The sequence below is a fragment of the Quercus suber genome, unplaced genomic scaffold (assembly GCF_002906115.3).
Source record: "Quercus suber isolate HL8 unplaced genomic scaffold, Cork oak 2.0 scaffold_20, whole genome shotgun sequence".
Classification (NCBI taxonomy): Eukaryota; Viridiplantae; Streptophyta; class Magnoliopsida; order Fagales; family Fagaceae; genus Quercus; species Quercus suber.
Genome location: NW_027069485.1, coordinates 488,574 through 515,343, shown reverse-complemented (window position 1 = coordinate 515,343; position 26,770 = coordinate 488,574). Strand labels below are relative to the sequence as shown.

The window sequence follows — 26,770 nt, the reverse complement described above, 5'->3', positions numbered from 1 at the left end:
AAGAAAAAGGGTCAACTAGCAAAAGTGCAAATAAAACAACTGCATACATGAAGGTTTTCCTTATTATGATGGCACTTGGAGTAAACTGGTGGTTTATGCCCTTCAAAAGTGTACAGCTTACTACCAATGACAACATTCCACACCTGCACAGAAATGAACTTTCACAAATGCAGTCCAAAGTTGTTTTTATACCCAAAAAACATGCCAAGTAAACCTTAACAGCCTTGTCCTCTCCACAAGTTACAATGCATAATTTTCTGTTTTGATGTGAAAAGGAGAGATCATTAACCTTACTGAGATAAGCTTCAATGTGAAAAAAATATTTCATGGCAGATACACAATTATTAACAAAAGGGGCTAAACAAACTAGTTAGCATCATACTTTAATAATCAATAATAAAAAAATAAAAATAAAAACTATTTAAGTACACACGCACGTGTGTATGAGTACTGAATACACACACACACACACACACACACACACACACACACACACACACACACACACACACACACATATATATAAACAAACCTCCAGATGGTACTGGAAATCATCACCACCATCATAGGAATATATCTGCACTATATCTTTCAAATATGCAATGCCTCATATGGAAAGTTTTAAGGTTTAGAACAATGGTTGAACCCACACATGAGGGAGAGTATTAGAACAATAGTCAAATGATTGAATTCACACTTTCCGAATAATTAAAAAAATCAATAAATGAATCCCGTCAAAGTAACATATCAAAAAGGGCACCATCAGGACTCCACATCACATGGTTTACATATAATCATTGGCCAACGACACCTATCATCAAGTGAAATAGAGATTATTAGCCTCATAAATTTTCCTAGAGCATGTCTCCAAATTAAAAATTTAACCCGGTCAGGTGATAATCCCAGCATTCCCAAAAAAATTAATGCTAAACAAAAAATCAAACCCATCCTATTTCATCCACCAAAACTTTTAGGTAACCTAAAGTAGCTAAAAGGCAAGACTTCCAAGTTCTTAACTCTAAAATGTTCATGCTACAGCTCACCCTTCACCCAATCTTATGGAAGAAATAAGTGTATAGGAGTAAGAATCTTATTTAAATGAAACCCATTAACCCATTAACAAGATCAAAACTTTGTAAAAAATAAATCAAATGAACCCATTAACAAGAACTAAAATTCTAGCAAATGAATAGAAAGGAATAAATTGCTTTCTATCAAATCAAATGAAGTAAATTTCAGCTAATGAAAAGAAACTCATTAACAAGAACTGAAATTCGAACAAGATAGGATGGAAAACAATGAAAAAAAATTTGAGAAAACTTACTGTGCACAGTGGGATTCGTTTGTCTTTGCATGCGTCGGACTGGGTGAAGTTTCTCGTGGATTTCTCTTCTGAGCTCTTCGCCGACGTCGGACCTCGTCTGGGTCTCTGGTGGGCGCGGAACTCTCTTCTCTAGTGGGTGAGGAGTGAATAGCACAGAGAGAGAGAGAGAGAGAGAGAGAGAGAGAGAGAAAAAAAAGGTTTTCAGCTGAGTTACAGTAAAACGCGATTCTTTATATATTTTTAGCTGCGCTACAGTACCCACGTTTTGCTACAGTATTTTTCAGTTTTCAGTTTTCATCTGTATCCAAACGGACCCTTAGACAAAGGTTTAGCCCGGTTGTCGATACCTTTGAAGCAATTAATGTTGGATTTCTTAACTGAAGAAGAGAAATCAATGCTTAGTGCACAAGAAGAAATTCCAACAATGTTGATTGGTCCTAGACGTGAGGAGTTTAAGATTGTTTTGAGGCAGTGGGACATGCCAAAGAATACAGGCAAAGTGAGTTCGATGTACGCGGACTTATTAGAATGAGGTTCGGTTGTCAAATGAACTAGAGGAACATGATGTAGTGCAAGTTTGGTCATTCCGGCTTGGCCAACAATCTAGTGACAATGCTTCTTCTTCTTCTTCTTCTAGTCAAGAGAGAGAATCACTCCGTTTTTCTCTTATGTTGGTTAAGAAAGCAAAAGATAGTAAAAAAGATGCACAATCAAGGGATCAAGGTCAAGTACTGCACGTGGTGGAATTACTCTATTTTTTTCACGAAAACTTTTTACTTCTTCACTTTTAAACTTTTTTTCATTCTTATTTTAATTCATTCAAGGATTGAGATTGAAAGTTGTTTTCTTAATTCCGAATTTCAGCCATTGAAAACAATTGCACGGTAGTAATTAGTATTGCTTCCAATATGAAACTTTTTTTTTTTTTTAAATTATGTTCATAATTTGTTGGAGCATATGTATGTGGTACTTAATTAATACATTGATTGTTTCTTATGGGATATTGTGTTTATATATTTTCAATTTTATTTTTGAAGTTTCTTGATGTTAGTATGGGCTTAAATGCTTAATATTTGTGAGCAAACATATATATTACCTACATTGAAGTTGACTTCCAAAACAATTTTTTTTTTTTTTTAAATCCAGGTTAGAGCATATTGGTGATATGTTAGAACATATGCATGATATGTTTTAACATATGCATATTTTTTATTAGTACAAAAAAAGGGGGGGGAAAAAAGAGTATATTGGTGTGTTGTGTTGTATTTGGAGAATTTCTTATTCACAACTTGAAAATTAGTAACATGGTTTAGCTTAGTTGAAGGGTTGTGATTCAATGTGTAACACACAATTACTATAATTCTTCCATAAATCTTAAGTTCTACAAAAACACTATACTAGTAGGCAAAAGAATTAGATAAAATTTCTTAAAATAAACTTTTTAATAACAACTTAATAATCACCACCTCCTTAGAAAGAGTATTTATAGCAAGAGATTCTAATTATCTCCCAATCCTTTCAAAAAAAGAAATAACAAAGTTCTACTTCTACTAGAGAAAAGAACACAACTTAATTAGAAAAGAAAAACCAATAAAATCTTAATTCAACAAGAAAAAGGAATAGGGAAAGAAAATAAAATAAAATCCTAATTCAACTACACAAGAGAAGAAAAAAACCCTAATTAAAGTTTTGTCTGCCAAGCTTGCTACTTGAACTATTGATTTCTGCAATTTGTGAGTGAGCTAGTTAATTTAGATTAGATGGGGGATGTTGTCTGTTTAGGAATAAACATTACATAAACCCCTTCCTCTACTTAACAAAATTTCTTGGGGTATATACGTGTGAACGAATTCTCATATCGATAAGAGTGAGAGTGGTTAATATAACATTACACTTTTATACATTTGTTGATTCATCAATTGCTAATGGACTTAATCCTATTAAAGTTACATTAACTCTCAAATGCAAAGATTCAAACATTAATACCAATAGATATATACAAAGGTCTCATTATGCTTCAAATTAAATTTAAGAGAGAGGAATGCAATCGCTTTGTAGTTCTTCAAAAAGAGGATAATTTGTAGTTTTTGCCTTTGGATGCAAATTTAAATTAGGGTCCAATTACGATGATTATGGGCTTTTTATAACCACAAGCCTGGGCAAAGTGGGCTTCGATATAGTGCTACTTTAACGCATAAGTGAGCAGTCCTGTCAATGTATTTGGGCCTATTGGCGGTGAGCTTGAACATGGCGCTTCTTTAAAAGACCAAGTTCACCAAAAGGACCTGTGAACAATTAGCATAGCTTCAATTGGTGAGCTAAAGTTCTCCAGCCCTATTCAACTTAAGGGGCCTATAACAAAAATGAATTAGAATTTTTTAATATCCTAAGTTTTTACATCACAAATATTTGATCATATATTTGTTAGTTAAATTCATAATTTCTTAACAGCTTAAACTTTTAAGACGAGTGATAATTTGTCACGATATCACCCTACATAAAAAAGTCTCACATGTCTAGTAGACCCATATGTGAGAGAATGAGTGTTAGAATTTGATAATGTTAGATGATATATGGCTTTGATACCATATTAAAATTGACAAAAAGGTATAAGATGATATTGAAAGAGAAAGTGGAAATAAGAAATTCAACATGCTTTGATACCATGGTTAAAACTCATTTCCTTCTTCCTTGTATGTGTGTGTGTTTGTTTCTTAAAAAAAAAAAAATATATATATATATATATATATAGAGAGAGAGAGAGAGAGAGAGAGAGAGAAGTCTTTAGCGGACTATATCTTTGCTATCTTGAATTGTGTATTATAATAAACCCAATATAACATTATATTATAAACACAGTAGTTTATGGTATTCTACAAAACCATGGTCTACACATTTATTGTAATATCTTAATATATTCTTACAGCTTTCAATGTTACATTCACAATTTCCTTCAATCACATAACCATATCAGCCATACCTAACATGAGGTTCTTTGGTAATAATTACCAAAGTATGTCACACATAATTCATGATTGACGTGCATGTGCTTGTGTTTCATACCACTTCTGCACGTCTATGACATCATTGGCGATCGACAAAGCAAAGAAACCAAGAAAATGTTTAAAAAGTAAGAATCTTCCTCTCTAGTTCAAGCAATAGCAAACCAAGCCTAACACTCTTTAAGCCGTAAAAATTAACTTTTATGACCCAAGTCATTTTCTCAAACACATATAATTATCAGAATCTAACGTTTAATATTAGTACATTTATCTTTTGAGGAATTCCATTCTTCCTCATTGGCCAAATCTATTTTTTTTTTTTTTTGAGCTGCCAAAAAAAAAAAACCAAGAAGGGCTCATCACCATGTCTCAAGGGGTACAACTGCATATTGAGAAAAGTCATGTAAGTTGTTATCTTTTATGTAATACATAACATGATTAAGTGTAGGTCTTGATCTAAATAGAATTATTAAACCATTTTATGCACAAGAAATTGTTAAATCTGGGTCCTATCTTTCATTAACTTCCTAATTTTATAATTTCTTATTAAGAAATACATTTTATTTTTATATGAGACGTATGTTTGTGCAGGTGGTGATGGATAATGGCATACTAAAAGTAAAATTATCAAAGCCAGGTGGAATTGTTACAGGGATAAAATATAATGGCATAGACAATTTGCTTGAAGTTCTTAATGAGGAGGTCAATAGAGGGTACAATATGGCTCTACAATTGTTCTCTTTGTTTTCTACGTTTGGTCTTAAATATTGTTGATTTTCTTTTAAGGGTCTATGAAAGCAAGAAATTTAAGGTAGTTATGCACTATTTTGAATGAAATATATATGTAGGTACTGGACCTTGTATGGAGTAAAGCAGGAAGTACAGGAACAACGGGTACATCTGATGTGTATGTTAAATACCTGTACAGTTTTACATAGCTCAGCAATGAAGAAAAATGACCTCTATTGCTTCTTCTTATTCTAACTTTGCTTTATAATCCAATAGATCTTTTGTTCTTCTTCATCCTCTTTTCTTTCCCCCTCCAATCTTGGTTAGCAGTTTGGTTATTTTCGTCATAATTTCTAAGCAAAGGTTGAATTCCATATGTTTTTTTTTTCTTTTTTTGGTGTATTAAGGATCATTGATCTATGCAATTTAGAGAACTTAGAGAGAAAAAAAAAGGTTATGAAAGCATTGCAATGACAATTTATGTGATTTGACCATGTGTCTACATCAACGAAAGCTACAACTAATATATTTTTCACTATAAAAAAGAATAGGCTTTACAACACGCACATATACCTATATTGTCCCTAGTTATATATAACCCTAATTTGGTACAATAAAATTGCCACTACTTAACTTGGTTCTTTTTTTCTTTTCTTTTTTCAAATTTGATTGTTACAATGGAGAAACGAAAATTTGAATCTTAAACGCTTCTATTAAAAAAAGTAATAAAATACTAGTTGAATTATAAAATCTTATTTTATTGACAAATTTTCAATATATATATATATATATATATTTTGAATTTTCAATATCCTTAATAATTTTTTTTATACAAAATAGAATTCTACTCTAACCTAATCTAAGTGTATATGTGTGTGAAACTCTCTCCTAGAGACTTGAACCCCAACCCTTACCCCCCGAACTCCAACTCTTGCCTCCCACATCCCACAAACACTTATATCTATGGAGTAATCATCGTACCAAAAGTGATATTGAATCATGGAGACAATAATTATTATTCAACCCTAACATAGCAAACTTAAATCAAAGTGCAGTACCATTGGGCCTCATGGGCTCCACTCCGTTGCATTAAGCTCTTGCTTTGTCCATAACAGCTCTATTATAGAGATCACATTAATCAACATTACTTTTTCATTATTAATATGAGTCACCGTTTTTAACGTTATGCATCAAATATTGTCAACAAAATAAGTTGGTGAGTTCTTGTATGACTTTTTTTTTTTTTTTTGAGAAGCAACTACTTTCATATTTTGGTTTAATTTCTTCATCTCTGTTATTAAGAAAAGCAATATATAATATATATCATGCAGGATTAAAGGAACAAGTTTTGAGGTTATAGTGGAAAGTGAGAAGCAAGTAGAGATCTCATTCACAAGGTTGTGGGATCCGTCGCTTCAAGGCAAGTCCGTCCCCTTAAATATAGACAAAAGGTAATCAATCAACTCTTAGAGTATTATACTATTATCTATCAAAAAAAAAAATATATATATATATATATATATTGAAAATGAACTCTTTAGAGTATTAGTTTGTGGCTAATGATGGAGTAATTTTATTATTAATGTAATTTTTTTACAATTATTAAGGTAATAAGTTATAATTGCAGTAATATTACTTTCATATAAATTTATTATTGACATCATCTTTTATTATGTATTAATGATAATACTTGTGAAAAAAATTTAAATTAATGATGGTGACATATATACATGATGTTTCAGGTTTATAATGCTACGCAATTCCCCAGGCTTCTACACCTATGCCATCTATGAGCACTTAAAGGAATGGCCTCCTTTCAACCTCCCACAAACTAGGATTGTATTCAAACTCAGAAAAGACAAGTACACAATAATATTGCCTTTCTACTTTAGTCAAATTAATTATTTCTTAACTATTTTATTTGTAAACAAATGTATCTTGTCTGTTAATGGAAAAACCAAACTTAATTCAGACATCTCTAGAATAAGAGGGTGTTTTATATATATATATATATAAATAATAATTTGATAATTGAGAGAAGGGATTTAAATCCTAAATGTCTCAATTAAAAATATAAGGAAGTATCAATTGAACTATAAGGCACTTCGTTAAGGATTATTTTCACTTGATGATAATTGTAAGTTTGTATTCACATTAGTTTCTTATCTTGGTGAATGACATATAGGTTTCACTACATGGCAATGGCGGATAACAGGCAAAGATATATGCCTCTTCCAGATGATCGGTTACCAGGAAGAGGCGAGCCTCTAGCTACCCCAGAGGCAGTATTGCTTGTTAATCCTGTGGAGCCAGAGTTCAAAGGGGAGGTATAATTTTTTGCACACATTTTCTCTAAGACTTTGAATTGAATCCTTGTATGGTAAGAATTATTGTAAGAAAATTAATTGAAACCAATTTATCATAGACTAATTTCCTTGCATGTGTAGGTGGATGACAAATACCAGTACTCTTGTGAGAACAAAGATCTTCGGGTCCATGGATGGATTTGCATGGACCCACCCGTGGGGTTCTGGCAAATCACACCAAGCAGTGAGTTTCGATCGGGTGGACCCATCAAACAGAACTTGACTTCCCATGTGGGGCCTGTCAACCTTGCTGTAAGTGATAAAAAATTATAGTAATACTAAGGATGCAATTTTTTCATGATTTTTTTTTTAAATATAAGATGGTCAATTACGATTGAAGGAATATCATTTTTCTTATGGATACAATACAAAGTTATTAACATCATTTTATTATGCACTAATTATAAATTGTCATTTTAATAATTATAAAAAAATATTTTTGTATTGCTAGACTTACTGCTAAAATTGTTCGAGTTTGTTTCTCATCGTAAAGAGAATTTAGGTTCAAATTTGCTCAACAAGTGAAAAAAAATACCGTGCATGCATATGAGAGACTCGCCATAAATTAGTATTTAGTACCAACTGTTGTGATTAATAATCATCTCTAATCGTATTAACCAGATCTAAATGTTTCAACCAGATGTTTCTCAGTGCTCACTATGCAGGAGAGGATCTTGTGCTGAAACTCAGTCCCGATGAGCCATGGAAGAAAGTATTCGGCCCTATCTTTATGTATCTTAATTCTGTCACAGATGGAGATGACCCACTTCATCTTTGGGAGGATGCTAAAAATCAAGTCAGTAATTTAAAATAGAGAGTTACCAAAATACAACCTTTGTAATTGAGAAGTATTAATTTAAACTTAAATTGATCTTCAGATGATGATTGAAGTTGAAAGTTGGCCATACGATTTCCCAGCTTCTGAAGATTTTCCAACTGCTGATCAAAGGGGTAGTGTTAGTGGTAGATTACAAATCCAAGACCGGTAATTAAATCACTTCGATTTTGTGTTTTTTTACTTAAAACTCTTATATTGTACCTAATGATGTCTATTCTTTTTATCTGACATATTTAATAATCGTATCATTTATTTAATTACGTAATTTAATACATATAGATGGTCTCTAAATTGTCACATAACGGGTTGGATAATATTCATCCAACCCAATTTGGAAGAAAATATTGTTTGATCATAATTTAATTTCAAATTTAAGAAAATGAGATTGATAGAGATACATCTTGAAGACACTCAAGAAATATTAGTTATTAAACACTTGATGTTACAAGATTGCACAACTAATTTACTTCATTTGAGATATCACATATCTATTGATTGTCTTTACTCTTTATATTTGATCCTGAACTAAAATTTTCATCTCTTATCTGGCTATAGGGGATTAATTTTTTTTTTTTTAATGGTTTATTTCATCTCCAATGGCCCTTGCCCAGGTTTTTAAGTGATGAGTACATTTCTGCAAACTCTGCTTATGTGGGACTGGCACCACCTGGAGATGTTGGATCCTGGCAAAGAGAATGCAAGGTGATATTACTATATTAGTTCATCACATGGTTTATTACTTATAACAAGAATATCAACATATTCTATTCTTTTATTAAAAAAGAAAATGCTAATAGTACTAAAAAAATTGACATGCTAATATTGTGTTGCGTTTAAAAGTTAATTCCCTTCATTTCTACTATGCCATCTGTTTAATAGTTAGTCCTGGAGTCAGTGTAGATGAATAGCAATCTTTCCCTTATCCTTTTTTTTTTTTTGTTGATTTGATTCACTTAAAAAAAAATTAAAAAAAATATTGCACACATCTTGAACAATAACTTCATTTTTTTTTTTAAATTTATCTTTGTCTTGACAATAATTACATTTCAAATTTTCGATTAACAAAGTAATCTTGAAGTATAATAATATTATTGATTCAACATCATCAGGGTTATCAATTTTGGACCACAGCAGATGCAGATGGCTACTTCTCCATCAAAAATATAAGAAGCGGCAGCTATAATCTTTATGCATGGGTTCCTGGTGTTATTGGTGATTATCAACATGATGATTTCATTACCATAAACGCAGGTCCTATTCTTTACCTCTACTGAACTTTTATAAGGGCCAAGTACCACTATTTGGCAAAATATATATGAATCTACCATTATTTGTAAAATAATTAGAGATCTACAACTTTTTTAAAACTTGAGTTTGTCATGTAACTTGAGTTCTACGAAAAATAGCCACAATTTTTTGATGTAAATTGAGTTCCATTAAAAATAAGACGAAAAACTTAAAGACTATTTTTTCAAAGAACTTGAGTTTTTAGAACTCGAGTTACACAACAAATTCAAGTTTCACAAACTCGAGTTTCAAAAATGTAGTAGATTACTAAATATTTCACAAACTGTGGTATATTGCTAAATATTTTGCTAAATAGTGGTATATGGCCATTTTGCCCTTTATAAGTTCTCATTTTGTTCATACATTGTCTTATATGAATAACTTGTGCAAAAACAGGTAGTGATATTGATTTGGGTGATCTTGTATTTGAGCCACCAAGAGATGGCCCAACACTATGGGAAATAGGCACTCCAGATCGCACTGCTGCTGAATTTTACATTCCTGATCCTGATCCAAAATATATTAACAAACTTTATGTCAATCATCCTGACAGGTTAGCAATTCCCATTGTAAATTTAAAGAGTATAAAATTTATTTTGTTTTTGACATTTTGTATATTTTTGCATTAGTTGTTCGAACTTCTAAGAGAGATTGACACTATAAGCAAAAACCAAAAAACATAGAGCACATTTAGGAAATAGGGAGTTGTAAATCATTGTTTTATATTGGCAGGTATAGGCAGTATGGACTTTGGGAAAGATATGCAGATTTATATCCTGATGAAGATTTGGTTTACACAGTGGGTGTTAGTGACTATACAAAAGATTGGTTTTTTGCTCAGGTTACCAGGTGCATTTCTTTCCAATCATCAGCTTATCTTTTATATCATGATTGCATTAATCAAATAATAATTCAAATTGAAGTTATTATTTATTGTAAATGATAAAATAGAATTCATGATATCTAGACATTATTGTGTGGCAGAAAATTAAGCGATGACACATATCAAGGAACTACATGGCAAATCAAGTTCAAACTTGACCTGGTGGATACAAATGGATCCTATACACTGCGATTGGCGCTTGCAACAGCCCAGATATCTGAATTACAGGTATGGAACTTCAAGATTACTTTTCATTAAATATTAGCACTTAATAACTAATTATAGCATGTTAATGAATTATAATGATGGTTAATTTTTTTTTTTCTTTTTTTTTGAGAAGGATCATGATGGTTGATCTTTCTTTCATTTGTTGGGATATTATGCTTAAGGGAAGTTTCAAATTAAGTAGTGGTATTAAGTAAATGGTTAATAAACACAAATTGGACACATCTTAACTTAAGCTTCACTTTCTCCCAAAAAAAAAAAACTTAAGCTTTAGTCTTTGAGTTGAAAAAAATAGTGTTTCAAACATAATATTCACATACCCCATCGGCAGCCAATGATCTTTAGATCAAAATGACATGTTTTGATGATTCTAATTAACAAAGACATCTAGAATACAACTCTCACTCTCCACTTAAAAGTGTCAAAATTTTGCACCAGTCATAAAACCCATAATTTTGTGTCTAACTTGTATCTAACTTAATTTTAATGCAAACCATTATTACCAAATCTGACATATACCTTACATATACCGGAAGCATGAGATAATTATTTTACCTAAGAAACTTCCCAAAACTGTTCTTCTAAGACATTTCCCTTAACTCTAGCTATGCATGTGGATTTACACTCTTTTGATTTTGTTTGTCTGATTTTTGAAAGGTTCGAGTAAACGATCCAAAAACAAGTTCTCCCCTATTTTCAACTGGAGTAATTGGTCATGACAACACAATTGCTAGACATGGAATTCATGGACTTTACCGGCTGTACAATGTCGAAGTACCACTCACTCAGCTTGTGGATGGGCATAATACCATTTTCTTGACACAAACAATGGCCTCCGGCGAATTTCCAGCTTTGCAAGGGATTATGTATGACTATATTCGCTTTGAAGGCCCATCATCCTCTAATTCCAAGAAAAAAACAAACTAGGTTTGTATAGGTATATATATAAAATTATAAATCTACATTGTTGCATACTGTATAGAAGAAATATCTGTTATCTCCAATAATTAATTAATTAGCATATAGAACAAATTGCCTTCCAACAATGGGCATAACGATGTTTGTATTTTATTTTGAAGATTTTATAATTTTATAATTAATAGCTTTAATAATTGCAAAATGAAAAATATTTTTTTGTATGCTATTTCATCAAAATTGGAAATGGGCTATTGGGTAACTTTACCAAGGGCCCACTGGCCGGAAATGACATCAAAAATTAAAAAGCTGTAATTCCTACAACATATTTGTTATTTGTTATTAGATTGGCCTCAAACTAACATAACAAGGTATCTCATATATTTTAAGTGTTAGAATAATAGTTTTGGAAAGTATCTTTTAAGTCTAGGGTTGACATTAAAACCTCTTTTTATTTTTGATAGAATTATCCTTTAACTAATTTTTAATACTAATTTTTTTTTTTAAGTAATCAAATGAACACTAGCCACATTTGAAGAGTTAAGTCCTCTATAAACATCGGCCTGATTCACCATCACTTTCATGACAAAATCATCCTAAATAAATTAAGATTTGCAACACCATATCATCCTTCCTCATTGGCAATGAGCCTCCATATTTCCCCTTTTTTTTTTTATGAAAGCCAAAAACATACTTTCATTAATTTGTCATTTCTAATATTACAAGTGTTGCGTACAACAATTAGTCAATTACATAGATTTGTCAAGTCTCTTCTTGGTTTCCTCGGCAGCATCAGTAGCTTCAACCTGCATCTTGGCAGCCTTTAGATCAGCTTCAGTCGCTTCCCTCTCCTTCTTTGCCGTCATTTTTTTCGCCTGCTTCCAATTTTCCCATATTAACAAAAGGAATCGATCATTCGGTCCCCAAAAAGTGTGTAAAAGTGTATGTATTTAAATAGGGAATTAAGTTGAAAATTGGTGCATAACTACTTAGGGTCCATCTGAGAACAACTTATTTAACTGAAATTGAAATTTTTTTGCTGAAAGGGTCCATCTGAGAACAACTTATTTAACTGAAATTGAAATTTTTTTGCTGAAAGTACCGTAAATAAAACTAAAAAGTAGCTAAAATAGTACCGTAAAACACATAATAATACCAAAAAGTACAATAAAACCTATTAATAATAGCCAAAATAGGCTAAATAGTAATAAATAAATAAATTTTTTTAAAAAAACTGGCTTTTTAAGCCAATGCCAAAGGCACACTTAATCTTATCCAATCTTATCCATGCTACAATCCTTAATTCTTTATTGAATGTGTCATTTGACTAAATCTATAACATTAATAATAAAGTATACCTCCATTTTGTGGAAGTGGGGGTAAGGTATCTAATTAGTGAAATTATGATTAGATAAAACACTAAGATAAAACACTAAAATATAAATGTAGAGAAATTGTTAGTGCACACTTTTTGTTACGCACATATTACACAAAGTTATTTTTTGAATTGAAATCATGACTTGAAGTGTGTGCAATGGCATAAGTGTATACTCCATATTATACCATCATCTAACATTTGTTTTTTCTATGAATATTTAAACTTTAATAGAAAGTTAAGGAACATTTTCTTTTTATGGGGTAAGTAGTAAGTACATAATAGTAATAGTGAACATGGTAAGAGAGAAGAATCTAATAAAAGAAGAGAGTGAAATACGTACCAGGCCAAAGAAGAAGGCTTTGACATAGCTAAAACCCTCTTGTACCGAAACTGCGAACCAACTACAATCCTTCTTCAACCGTGACATCTCTGACATTTCTTGTTCTCTCTTCGTGGTACTTTCGGCCGTTGGCGGTGGCGACGACCTGATCTCTTCCATTACTCTCTCTCTCTCTCTCTCTCTCTCTCTCTATAACAAAGCTGTGATGGTATGTGAGAAGAGAAGAGAATGGTGCTGAATTTTCCTCCTTTTAAGGCCACGAAGCTTACAAGTTTGTGCAGCTTGCTCTACGTGGCAGCTTTAGAGCTCACCCACAACTACATTCTCACGCCAGCGAAGCAAAAGACTATATGACTCATGTGCTTGAAAATTGAAATATTATCTTGCGACTAGTGAGACTTTATGGGATATTCTTCAAGTGCCTCGAAATCGAATCAAGCTCAATGAACAATGATCTTTTTTTTTTTCTTTTTCTTTTTGGTTATTGGGCTTAGGCCCAGTTAGCAGTAAATTATGGAATGGAAACAAAAGTAAAGAGAAATCACATTAGAAGGTCAAACAACATGCTTGTGTTGTCGTGATGTAAATGAATGTCCTAGACTCCTAGTACTTAGAGATAATCTTCTTGCATCCTTAGGAATAGGCACATTTGAATGAATAGGTATATCCACCCAAGAGTTACAAGCTTATCCAAATATCATTTATTCACTATAAAAAAAATTGTAACTTATCCAAATATCATTTATTCACTATAAAAAAAATATTGCTTCTGTGAAACAATATTGTACATCAAGTAAGATTATTGTCTGTGTGAAGGTGCATCATATTATGGTGTAATCACTCATCACAACCACACACTAACAAAAAGCATGAATTTCATTCCATTTTATCTAAAATTGCCAAAAAATTTCATTCTAATTAATTAACTAATACGAATCACCTATTTATTTTCTATCGTTCTAAATTTTGGCCCATTCTAATCCATTCCACTAAATTTCATCTAATATGGTGATTTCGACCGGTAACTCCAAGACGAAACGTCAAAATAAACTAGTATCAAAATATTTTGTTTTAATGCACATATTGAAATAGTATGTCAAAAAATACTAATATAGCACATGGAAAATTATCTTAGTTGTTTGGTTAAACATTCCTCTTCCAACATATGGGACCTACAGTTGAGTATACTTAGAAATGATGATTTATGCTATGGCTCCATGAGATTTAAAAAATAAAAAATAAATAAAAAATAAAAACTTTTATGTATCTATTATATGATAAGCCCCACCCATATATGAGAGAGAGAGAGAGAGAGAACCATGGGATAAGTTTGGGCCGTATTTTTCCTTAAGGCCTGGCCTTTCCAACCCAGTCTTGGCCCAAAAATATTATCTTATTCGTTTTCTTTGTGGCAGGTATTTTTCCTACCTGCCACAAAGAAAACGAATAACGATAATATTTTTCCTATCCCAAAAAAAAAAAAAGCTAATATGTTTTTTACACAAAAAGAAAAAGCGGAAGGGCAAATGGGTCATTTCATATATTTCCAGATCTGTCGCGTCTATATATACCCCTAAGCTACAAAAACTAGGGTATAAAAAGCCCCAAATCTCTCCGCCCAAAGTTTCTTCGAAGACCAAACGTACAAACGAGACGAAGAAGAAGAAGAAGAAGAAGAAGAATCACAAGCTCAGCACCAAAAACCAAAACCACCAAAACCATCTGTAACCTCTCAAATCTCATTCAATTTCTTCTCTCTTTCTTCAAATCATTCACATCTTTTACTCATTTTCGGTTTTCATTTTCAATTTTCAATTTCCAATTCCAATTTTTTTTTTCATATTTCATGATGAGTGTGCTCGTGTGTGTGTGTAATTGGTTCAGATCGCGTGCGGTGACGGAGAATGGCGACGTTTGAACTGTACCGTAGATCGACGATCGGGATGTGCTTGACGGAGACTTTGGATGAGATGGTGAATAGCGGTACGCTCAGTCCTGAGCTCGCCATTCAGGTTCTCGTTCAGTTCGATAAGGTACAGTTTTAGGTCATTCATGGTTTTGCGCTTTGCTGGTTGTGTATGAGTCACTGGTTTTTTGCACTTTGGAATCTTTGTTTTAATATTATTTTTTAACCTTTTTTTTTTTTTTAATTTTTTTAAATATTATTTTTAGTCTATGACTGAAGCTTTGGAAAGTCAGGTGAAAAGCAAGGTCACCATTAAGGTAAACCTTTTTTTTTTTTTTTCCTTTTTCAAATTGAGTTTATGTTATTTTTGAATTTTGATTATGGATCAGGTAGTGTCGTAGTTATTATTATTATTATTTTTTTTAATGAGATAAATTTAGTGCAGTATTCACCTATTTATAGTAACATTTTTCATGCTATTGATGAGAATATAGAAAACTATAATTATTTGAGATTCTGAGAATTTTTTTTTTTTTTTTTTAAAGCGTCTTGTTTTGGTTTCGTAGCATGCTGGTTGTTTCTGTTTTCAAGTTGAAAATGACAATGGTGAACTTTTGTTGGGGGAATATGCCATATGTAGAGGGGAGCAATTAATGCACCAGTGAGGAAGAGTGAGCCGATTTTGATGAATAAGAAAAATTTATTAGAAAAGAAGCTTAGTATACAAGAATTATACTAGAGGAAGAGTGAGCTAATTTAAGATGAGAATGAAAAAAGATAGAGGAAGATATAAAAATTCCATTTGGTTAAGAAATTTGGGGGTTTTAAAAGCACATTTTTAAAACGCAAAATGATGTTTCACAAGAGCAACTCCTCATATCTTTTTTTTACAAATGCTCATTTTAAACCCAAAATGTCATATTGCAACAGCTTATACAAACCCACCCAAAATAATATCAATAGTAGTTAAAAAGAACTTCTTGCAGAAGGAGGTGACTTATATTATGATTTTGGATATGATAGAACTCATAGAAGGGCTAAAAAGAAAACATTAATATATATACATGTGGCCAACTCAGATTATCGCAGATCTCTAGCTCACTCCCAAAGTTTTGGGATTAAGACATGGTCATTATTGTCGTTGTATATTATACTTTGATTATTTGTTTCTCCCTAATTTCCCTAGGGAAAACGGAAATTATATTTATTTTGGAGATGGATTTTCAAGCGCTATCAATTTCCTATACTCTATTATAAGACGTGGGTTCCTTATTATTATTTTATTAGTACAATTGTTGAAATAATAAAACAGACAAAAGAGTTGCACCTTTGAATCCTTGAGTAATATTTTCTTCTTTGAAAAACACTAAATCAGGAGATGTGTTATGTCCCATCAAGTTTTAAATGAGAGAATCATGAATTGGTAATATTATTAAGGTTTTTTATTTTCTGCTGAAGAACTATAATTGGAGACAGAAAATTGATTAAATCAGATGGTATGAGTTTGTCCTGCCTTGCTATTATTCTGTCACATTTAGGGTGGACCTATTTTAGTGGGTGCTCTCCATATTTCTCTTGCAAGTCACAGGTACAACTAAAGTTGCTTGCAGATGTTCCTAGGTTCCTGGCTTAAAGAAGCAATAAAATAAAAAATAAAATAAAAATTACACTCTACCTGTGGAATACATTTTGGTTTTGCGCTTGTTGACTTGAATGACTCATATATTCATAGCATCAGAATGAAATACAATTATTTTTCTTATATTTTGGATTAATTGTCGGCTGGTAATGTTAGTGGTGACAAAAAGTGCTTGCAAGGAGTAATTGCTTATAGCTTATAATCGTCTCCACTTTACAACAAAGGTGCTTATTAATTGTTAATCTATAACTTGCCTTCATTTATATATGTTCAGAAATACCTATACAAAAAAATTTATATATGTTCAGAAATAATTTTATTGGGATATCTAGAGTTGACTTCTACAAGCTCTTTTGAGAGAGATTTAAACAGAATGATATTAGAATGAGTGTATGGCTATCAGATGCAGATATAGATAAAATAAAAATAATCAAAGTCAATTAACAAAAAAATGTACCCAATTGGCAAGCCCTCTAAAAGAAAAGAATACATTGGAACACCTCAAAGTCCTTATCCATTACCAACTTGTAAGGGGAGGACAAGTGGTAATGGCAGAAGCTTTCATGAGACCAAAAAAAAAATTGTTCTTTCCTCTTCAAAGTGCCAAAAATGGCACAGAAATGTAATGATTGATTCAGGAAACACCCATTGCATCACCAATTGAACAAAGGAAAAGCTTTAAAGAGCCAAAGTGAAGTAACATAGAGTTGAGGTATTTGATGTCTGCCAATAATCTCTAGTTCAAATGGCACCTCCTCCCTTGTAAGAGTAAGGTGTTGAGTAACATTGTGGGTTCAATAGTCATTGGGTGTGTATAACTTGCCAATAATAAATGAAATAAATGAGTGATATGCTGTTGAAGTTCTCTGCAGTAAGCTGAGCATGGTGAACTACCTCCAATACTGTTTTCATAGAGGAGTAATAGACGAGACAACGTTCCAGTTTTCTGTCAATGGTTCTCATGTAAATAGCTCTGCTTATTTGATCCTTTGTATTCCTTGAAGGCTTTAATGATAGGGATATTGGCTATCATTTTTGTTAGATAGATATATAGATGTAAGTCATGAAAGTGACATTGTACAATTATGGCAGAGATAATTTTTAAATTTTCTAGGACTTATTAAAAAAAAAAAAAAAAAAAAATCCACCATTAGATTACATTTTCTTCTTATATCCTCTATGCATGCAAAATTTCTCAAAGACCAATAATTAATTTCTATATCATCAATTAATTGTTTAAATTACAAGTTTTTATAGTCTGAAATTATGCATAAAAAAAGGTTTATGGATTATATAGTAAATAATATTTGATTGACATATAATTTGACATGTGCATGAAAGTATAAAGAACATGCAATCCAACAATGACCCATTTGATAATATTGTTATAATAAAGTTGTTTGTATTTTTTGGAAATACGTGTAGATGAAAAAGTGTATAAAAAAACGTGTAATGTTGTTTAAACACTGTTGAGGTTCAAAATTAATCACAGCCCAAGGCCCAAAGAAATAACACATTGGGCTAGCTTCATGGGAAATGAAGCTAGAAAAATAAAAGAGCTGGGCTCACGTAATGAAGAAAAGAAGAAAAGAAAGAAGAAAAGGGTGAAAAGTCCAAAGAATTGGGATCCAAAGACCCATGAAAGAAAAGGCTTTAAAATCCATGAAGCAAAAGAAAGGCCCAGCCGGCCAAGATTAGTAAGCCAAAAGAAGCCCAATAGTAAGAACTAGGTCAGGATCCCGAAGATTACCAAAGCCTGGATCCCTGGGACGCACAACACGTTCTAAGTAAGATTGAAACGGCTCAAAGGAAAAAAAAAAAAAAAAAAACATAAAGGATGAAGGACAAACAGGTCTCAAGCGCCTAGTTATGTAATGAGGGATCAGAAAGTATAAAGCAAACATTCATGAAGAAAGGATCTGTACCTCAAGGGACCAAGAATGAGAAAACCATAAGTAGAAGTGGCTGGAAGGGAGCTTTCAACCCAGCAGTAAAAGATTCCGATTGTTTGGGAAAAATGACAAGGATGGAGGGTAGCCAAAAGTTGAAAAGGTGAAAATGGCCAAATAGCTAAGATTAACAACCAAAGGGGATCTTGGAATAGAAATTTAGCTAAGAGCTTTCAGCTTGGTCGGACCAAAAGGAAGAAATTATGAGAAAGAAGGAAAGGACCAGCCCCTAGGTAACTGACACAGTACCAGCTCTGAGAGGTAAAAGAGAGAAATCACTGGTACCCCAGAGCCCTAGAGTCGCACTATAAAAGGAAGAGAAAACCCATCCTGAAAGGCATTAATTCATTCATCATTTTGATTGGAGAAAAGATATCATAATAGAGCCATAGGAAGAACTCTGTAAAATTCAAGGAAAAACAGAGGATCATCCCCTGGTATCCTAGAAACAGCCACTATAGCACATATTTGGATTCGAAAGGATTCAAACTTAGCAAGTCTTAAAGGCTTGAATAGCCATCAAAGTCTGCGATTTTTTAGTTAATTTGAATCTTGTATCACGTCTTAGTGAGCACATTGTAATCATAATCAAAGAAAATTAATAAAATGCCTCTCATTAATTCGAGGATCCCTAACTCCTGTTTTATTGTATTTTTTATTATTATGCATTTCTTTGCTGTTTGAGTTGTCATTCAATACAGATATTCTCGCTTGCTAGTTTATTTGTGTTGTAGGAAATTTGTCCTGTGCACCACTTGGTTCTTAAACAGCCCTTTAGCTGCGGTGAACCAAGTCTAGTCCACCAACAACAACTATTTGGCCCAGGATCCTTGGGCCGTTGTGCTAAGGAAAAAAAGGCACTCTCACAAACACTGAAAACTGTTGTTTAAACAACAACAGTAACAAACGGATCCTAATTTTCAAAATATGTAGCAATTTAAAAAAAAAAAAAAATTGTGCTACAACCAAGTTTGTAGTCAAATTTTTTCCAAATTAAAATACCGGCATTCATCTTTGGAGGATCAAAATTGTAATTTAGCCTTAAAAAAAATGTAGTTGTTTAGCATCAACTTATAGATTTAACTTTTAGTTTTTAGCTTTTCTGTACAGTTTTTAAAACCTCACTTTATCCCGCATTTTCTCAAATTTTCAAATTTTTTCAAGGTACACACCTTTATCAAAAAAAACTAAATAAATTGTCCCCGAACAAACATATATAGTAGTGTGCAATGTGATATTGGAGCCGTTTCTGATACTTTATTCCTTATTTATCTTACAGGGACATCTGCACACTTACAGATTTTGCGACAATGTATGGACCTTCATCTTACAGGATGCTTGTATTTAAGAGTGAGGATAACCAAGAGAATGTTGGCAGGGTGAAAATAGTGGCATGTGATTCAAAGTTGCTCACGCAATGAAATGTCTGAGGACAGTACTCTGTTTAATAATGAAAATTTTATTGCCTCCCTATTGGTAGTAGATGGGCATATGGTGGCAAGGAAGAAAAGTTGGAGTTTGTATTATTACCTGCAGGAACTGGTAACAGTGGGAGATTGAATATAAATTGTAAAGCCATCACCCTTGAGATTTATAGTTATTTGATGTTACATGGATTATGTTGCAAATTTATTGAATGAATCTTTGTATTTTTATTTTTTTTTTTTGTGGTAAAGTAAATTAGTTTATTACTTGGAAAACAAAAAAAAAACTGAAGGCTACAGCAAACTGGGAGTTGGGAGATACTATGGCACTCAAGAGTAAGACAACAGATGACCAGCTTACAGTCCACCAGAGATACTAGCTGGCTCGAGTCTTGACTGGCCAACCAAAAGAAGATACTATTAAAACTTCTTGTAATGTTTCTTCCCAGCTTTATTGTATTTAATTAAAATTAAATTCTTGGGGAATTCATTTTGGTTTTTTAAGTTCTTCTAATGGGATATAGAATTGTCTGTCGTTTCATCAAAGAATTGTGACTTAGATTCCCAAATTTGTACGAATTCTCTATATATGAGTGGAGCCAAATCAAGCAGACTCTCAAACCTAATTTGAATTAACAAGCTCGAAATAAGATGAGTTTAGTTTTTCTTAGTGAATCTTGAAGGAGTTTTACTTTAAAAACTTCGAGCAATTTAAGTCTATTTACAGAGGAAAGAAAATTTTCAATTGAATAGCTTGTGTTATATTGGCTCGAATTGACAGTTGCAAATCTCAAAAATGAAGACATAACTATCTCATTTTGAGGACCCATATGTTTTCTGAAAGTATTCATATTCAACATATTATGTGAGAAATTAGTTCTCAATTATGGACACGTTTTTTTTTTTTTTTTTTTTCTAAAATAAACCTTATATTTTTTGTCAATTGCATCATGTTTCACAATTTAAACCACATGAAATTTACTCTTAATTTAGTCAAACCAATGTAAGGTTAACAAGTAATATATTATTAGAGTGCCAAAAGAAACAAATTAATAATTGTGTCCCTAAATGAAAGATGCAGAGATACAAATAACTCAAATTTTATTATTAGAATTTTTATTCAAGCAACTGGAATCATTCTTGTAATGAAGTAGTAGCATTTCTTCATGTTGTTGCACTCACAGTACATCTTCCTCCTGCCACATTCAAGAAAAGCAAAGTTCAGTTATGAAAGAAAAAAAAATAAAACCAATATTAAGTAGAATTAAATGAACATTTTTCCAATGAATTAAAATATTCTTAAAAAATAACATTAAAAACTGATGGTTACCTGTTGCTTAGGAGAGATCCAAATTAGAGAGAAAACTCTTGATATCTAACAAGAACAACGACTTCGTTTTGGCTTTTGATCGCTTTGGACAGAACTCTTTATAACAAAAATGTTTCCAATAAATTGAGCATTCATCTGAAGAAGAAAATTTTCAAAACAGAAAGGTAATCCATCAGCTACACTCTCTAATTAATCTTTTTCTATAACTCACTAGACCAATGATCAGAATAGGTGCTGCACTTGGATTTATATAGGCCTAGGTATATTTTCTATGCTTCCTATGCAACATTTTAGTTGTAAAATGTTATCCATCAAGACATGGTAACTCAAAATTTCAAGACTAACAACTAATAAATTTTTGTTCCTATTAACTCTTCATATTTGCAAAATATTCTAAGATTGCCTACCAAAATTGCTAGAACTTATAATCCTGCATGATTTATTTTTCAATTGTACACCAAGGTTTCATCTTAACTTACCAAGAGACAAGTAATTACACTTGTAACTTGTAAGATAAGGAAAATTTTATCGTGCATGTTTCATTAAAAACTTATAAAAGGTGGAGGTTCATTGGATCAAACTCGAAGCAGATTTTGCACCTCATTCATATAGCACATCATCAAGAGTTCTCTAATAATAAAATGGGTCAGTCCCAACACACACACACAAAAAAAATGTAATATTGACATATGGTGTATTTTGATAGCATATTTTTTTTTTAAAAATTGATAGCAATATTTATTTCAAATTTTAGCCCTCAAAGTAAAACATATTTCAAAATATTATATATTTATTGTAGGTACTCAAGAATTCTTTACCTTTGGCTTTGGCTTTTTGGCTTGATTGCCTTGCCTTGCTTTTGGCTTGAATTCTTTGTCCCATATTGAAAAGATGTCTTCCATGTTTTAACAAAATTTTACACCACGTTGATTAGACTAAATAATAAATTACATTTTTTATTTTAATTTGGATATGTTCAGTGATATTGCCTATTAACATTCACATTTTTCTCCCTTATTTTTGTAATTATCAAATTATAAATAGAAATAAATTTGATCATTTAAATTTTATTCCGTAATGTTTAAAATTTAGATTGATCACATATTTATATTTCATCCTTCCATCCATAATTGATTTGATATTAAAAATTGATGACAAAATTGAGACAATTAAATATATAATAACAAACTAAAAGCCTTATAACTCAATTGATACTTTTTAATATTTTCAATTAAGACATTTAAGGTTCAAAACCCCTAACTTGAACTATTGAATTATCAAATAGACATATACACAAGAAGAAAATTGAAATGACAAAGTTTGGTTACAACCTTGGTTGCAGCCTAAAGTTACAACTTCACTCAATATATTTTTAATTGCGAATTTTGAAAATCCACCATTAAATTACATTTTCTCCTTATCTCCTCAATGCTTGTAAAATTTCTTGAAAATCAAAGATCAATAGGTATGTCATCAATCAATTGTTTAAAATGCAAGTTTTTGTAGTATAAAATTACGCATAAAAAATGTTTATGAATTATATAGTAAATAATATCTGAATGATACAAAATTTAACACATATGTTAAAAACATAAAGAACATGCAATCTAACATTTAAATTTTCAAAATATGTAGCAATCTTTTTTTTATAAGAAATTTGCACTACAACAAATTTTGTTCAAATTTACAACCTTGGTTGCAGCCTAAAGTTACAACTTCACTCAATATATTTTAATTGCGAATTTTGAAAATCCACCATTAAATTACATTTTCTTCTTATATCCTCAATGCTTGTAAAATTTGTTGAAAATCAAAGATCAATAGATATGTCATCAGTCAATTATTTAAATTGCAAGTTTTTGTAGTATAAATTACACAAAAAAAGGTTTATGAATTATATAGTAAATAATATCTGAATGATGCAAAGTTTAACATATATGTTAAAATATAAAGAACATGCAATCCAACAGTTAAATTTTCAAAATATGTAACAATCTTTTTTTTTAAAGAAATTTGAACTACAACAAATTTTGTTCAAATTGAAATACAACCATTCATCATTGGAGGATCAAAAATGTAGTTGTTTGGCATTAGTTTATAAGCTCAGCTTTTAGTTGTTAGCTTTTTTGTATAGTTTTTTAAAACTTCATATTTTTCAGCATTTTCTCATTTTTTAAGGTACAATTATACTTTAGCACATTTCAACAAAAAGCTAAAGAAGTTGTTCCCAAATAGTTTAGCCTTAAAAAACGTCATGTCGTTTATACACATTGGCTTAACTTTTTTATAAAACGACACACCGTGCTGTCTCACTCTTCCTTTAAAATGCGCTGATATATTGAAGAAACGACCGTTGCTGGGTTTTCAATTCTAAAATCTAAAATATCTCTCTCTGTGTGTGATTATTCGAGTATCGGTGGTGATTCCTATAACCACAATGGGAATCGATCCTCACTTTGAGAAATGGAAACTCGGAACCCTTCATAAAGCTCTCAAAGCATCGGAATCAGAATCGGATTCTTTCCTATCATTTCCACAAGTAATCGTAATTTGAATTCCCTTTTATATCTTTTTTCTGTGAAAAAAAAAAACCCTAGCTTTTCTCTTTTTACTTCCAGTGATGAAAAAAACAAAAGAAAATTCCCTTTCATATAATCATCTTCTTTTCTAGGCTTTTTATGCCTAGAGATTCTTAATCACATCACAATCACAATCATATGAATTTGCTTTTGCTAAGTGGAGATTTGATTAAATATAAAACAATCTTATGGCATATGTTATATTATATTTATATCAATTTGATTTTATAGTAATTAGTATGTGTTTCCAATTTTGGTAAAAAAAATTGACTTCTTTGTAATGTAACCTTATGGCTGGGTGTGCTAATTGGTAAGGTAACACATGAAGATTCACTACCAATAAGTCTAGTGACCACAATTTTTGAGTGATGTTTTGTTTACTACAATCTTACAAACTGATGCAAAAAAAGTAAGTCAGGGATTCATTTATTATGTAGTTAAAGTGACAATAATAAACTAATTGACTTGAAACTCAACTAGCACCTATTGGTATTTCCAACTGAGATGTGCAGGGTTCAAATCCCCCTTCCATCAACTATTGAATTATAAAATAATAAATAAAATAAAAATGGCAACAATCACATTTATTACAATATCAGTTTGGAAGCTTTTTGTAGTAACTTTAGCATTTTTCAAAAAAAAATAATTTTTAAAACAATTGTTGAGGCGTGGTGCAAGTGGTGGGCCAATGTAAAACGGATGTTGCACCAATTACAATTGCCAGTTCAGAAGTTTTTAATTTTTTTGGTGTGTCTCTAGCATTGCTCAATCACTACTGATTGTAAAGTAAAAGAAAATCATGATGAACATGAACTTTCAGATTCTACCTTCCAAGAATCTGCTACAGCTCAATGATTTGGACCCTCAATGCTTATAAATAGAGATGCTTTTCTTCTATTCATTGTGGTGTTTGAAACGCGGTTTGCTGGTGTTACATGAGAAGCCGCTGCTATGGCATCATCAAAGGCTACCAGCTCTACCCAGGTTCCTCGGGCTTATCTTTTTGAGCTTGTGGAAGGGATGCAACTTCGGGGTAGTGATTTTTTTGTTTGTGCAGATGAGTTGTGGATGTATCTTATTTTATGTACGCTTTGGAAAAGTTAATTAAACTTGTGTTGCTTGATTTACACCAGATTAATGTGACTGGATCTTTAAGTGGACGAAATGCTAGAATTGAACTTCAACTTAAGAACTGTACAACAACTTGGATACTCCATTGGGGTTATCTTTACCGTGGAGATATGTAAAGAAGACCCAAAGACTCTTTTCTAGACAAATAGGTACACAAGTATGCACGCACACATACATGTTGTATGAAGAAGTAATACTGATATATGTGTTTATTTCCCCCATAGAAACTGGTTCATTCCTGTGGATCATCCTTCAGGGACAACGCCTTACATGCAAGGCGCAATGCAGACACCATTTAGGAAGGTTTATCCTTCTTTCACTTTCTCTTCTCTGTGGTTAATTTGCTTATAATTGGTTGTCCTTGAGTTAGGAGCTTATTATTAACCTGTAGTTGATTTTAAGTTGCAGAATGGAGAAGTATATTTATTAATCATTGAGTTGTGGACCCTAACATACATGCTATTGAATTTGTTTTGAAAGATGGCAGTCGGGATAGATGGTTGGTTCTCTTCTCTGGGTTTTCATCTTTGCCAATTTAGGCTCCTGAGGCATGCTTGAATCATGCATTCTAGGTTGAAATTAAACCATGGGAATTTTCGGATAGAGATACCTGAGAATGATGCTACTCCTTCTATCTGCCAAAGTGATCAGAGCTGTAATCGTACATACTTGTAATAAGAGATGCAAGAGACTACTGGAAAAATCAAAATTTATTAATATTAGAATTATTTTTGAAAGCAACACGAATTATTCTTGAAAAGTAGTAGCATTCTTCATGTTGATTGCACTCAGGGTACATCTTGCCTCCTGCCACATTCAAGAAAAGCAGAAGGTTCAGTTTATGAAAGAACAAAAAATAAAACCAAAATATAAGTAGAATTAGAATGAACATTTCTACTAAATGAATTCAAAATTATTCTTATAAACAACTAACATTGAAAACATGAATGGTTACCTGTTGCTTAGAAGAGATCCAAGTTAGAGAGAAAACTCTTGATACTCTAACAAGAACAACGATCTTCGTTTTGGCTTTTGATCGGCTTTGCACAGAACTCTTTATAACCAAAAATGTTCCCAATAAGTTGAGCATTCATCCTGAAGAAGAAAATTTTCAAAACAGAAAGGTACTCCATCAGCTACACTCTCTAATTAAATCTTTTTCTATAACTCACTAGACCAATGATCAGAATAGGTGCTGCACTTGGATTTATATAGGCCTAAAGGTATATTTTCGTATGCTTCCTATGCAACATTTTTAGTTGTAAAATGTTATCCATCAAGACATGGTACACTCAAAATTTCAAGACTAACAACTAATAAATTTATTGTTCCTATTAACTCTTCATATTTGCAAAAATATTCTAAGATTGCCTACCAAAATTGGCTAGAACTCATAATCCTGCATGATTTATTTTTCAATTGTACACCAAGGTTTCCATCTTAATCTTACACAAGAGACAAGTAATTACACTTGTAACTTGTAAGATAAGGAATAAATTTTATCGTGCATGTTTTCATTAAAAAC

General features: G+C 31.8%; 3 protein-coding genes and 1 long non-coding RNA gene across 5 annotated transcripts; 3 read left to right on the top strand and 1 right to left on the bottom strand.

The window, feature by feature from the left end:
* Positions 1 to 5,186: 5,186 nt before the first annotated feature.
* Positions 5,187 to 11,758, top strand: LOC111988014 (rhamnogalacturonate lyase B). Its single transcript, XM_065762593.1, has 13 exons — positions 5,187 to 5,233; positions 6,387 to 6,506; positions 6,798 to 6,917; positions 7,241 to 7,382; positions 7,503 to 7,673; positions 8,062 to 8,217; positions 8,300 to 8,406; positions 8,871 to 8,961; positions 9,369 to 9,510; positions 9,943 to 10,099; positions 10,279 to 10,395; positions 10,531 to 10,657; positions 11,312 to 11,758. Exons 3-13 carry the CDS (start codon positions 6,805 to 6,807, stop codon positions 11,579 to 11,581), a joined length of 1,593 nt encoding a protein of 530 aa, XP_065618665.1. The 5' UTR covers positions 5,187 to 5,233; positions 6,387 to 6,506; positions 6,798 to 6,804; the 3' UTR covers positions 11,582 to 11,758.
* A 416-nt stretch (positions 11,759 to 12,174) lies between these two features.
* LOC111988009 (uncharacterized) lies at positions 12,175 to 13,582 on the bottom strand. Its single transcript, XM_024019768.2, has 2 exons — positions 13,288 to 13,582; positions 12,175 to 12,444 (listed from the first exon to the last, which is right to left on the bottom strand). Exons 1-2 carry the CDS (start codon positions 13,444 to 13,446, stop codon positions 12,319 to 12,321), a joined length of 285 nt encoding a protein of 94 aa, XP_023875536.1. The 5' UTR covers positions 13,447 to 13,582; the 3' UTR covers positions 12,175 to 12,318.
* Positions 13,583 to 14,866: 1,284 nt separating this feature from the next.
* LOC111988012 (transcription initiation factor IIA subunit 2) lies at positions 14,867 to 20,440 on the top strand. Its single transcript, XM_065762588.1, is given in 5 exon segments — positions 14,867 to 15,011; positions 15,172 to 15,320; positions 15,460 to 15,510; positions 20,061 to 20,120; positions 20,122 to 20,440. Coding segments are annotated over 4 exon segments (321 nt in total). The 5' UTR covers positions 14,867 to 15,011; positions 15,172 to 15,191; the 3' UTR covers positions 20,203 to 20,440.
* A 4,434-nt stretch (positions 20,441 to 24,874) lies between these two features.
* LOC111988013 (uncharacterized) lies at positions 24,875 to 25,878 on the top strand. 2 transcript variants are annotated; one of them, XR_002880377.2, is made up of 4 exons: positions 24,875 to 25,357; positions 25,470 to 25,548; positions 25,654 to 25,744; positions 25,818 to 25,878. It is a non-coding gene; the product is annotated as an uncharacterized LOC111988013 (long non-coding RNA). The 2 variants fall into 2 exon arrangements; XR_010624892.1 differs by having other exon boundaries at positions 24,875 to 25,548.
* Positions 25,879 to 26,770: the final 892 nt, after the last annotated feature.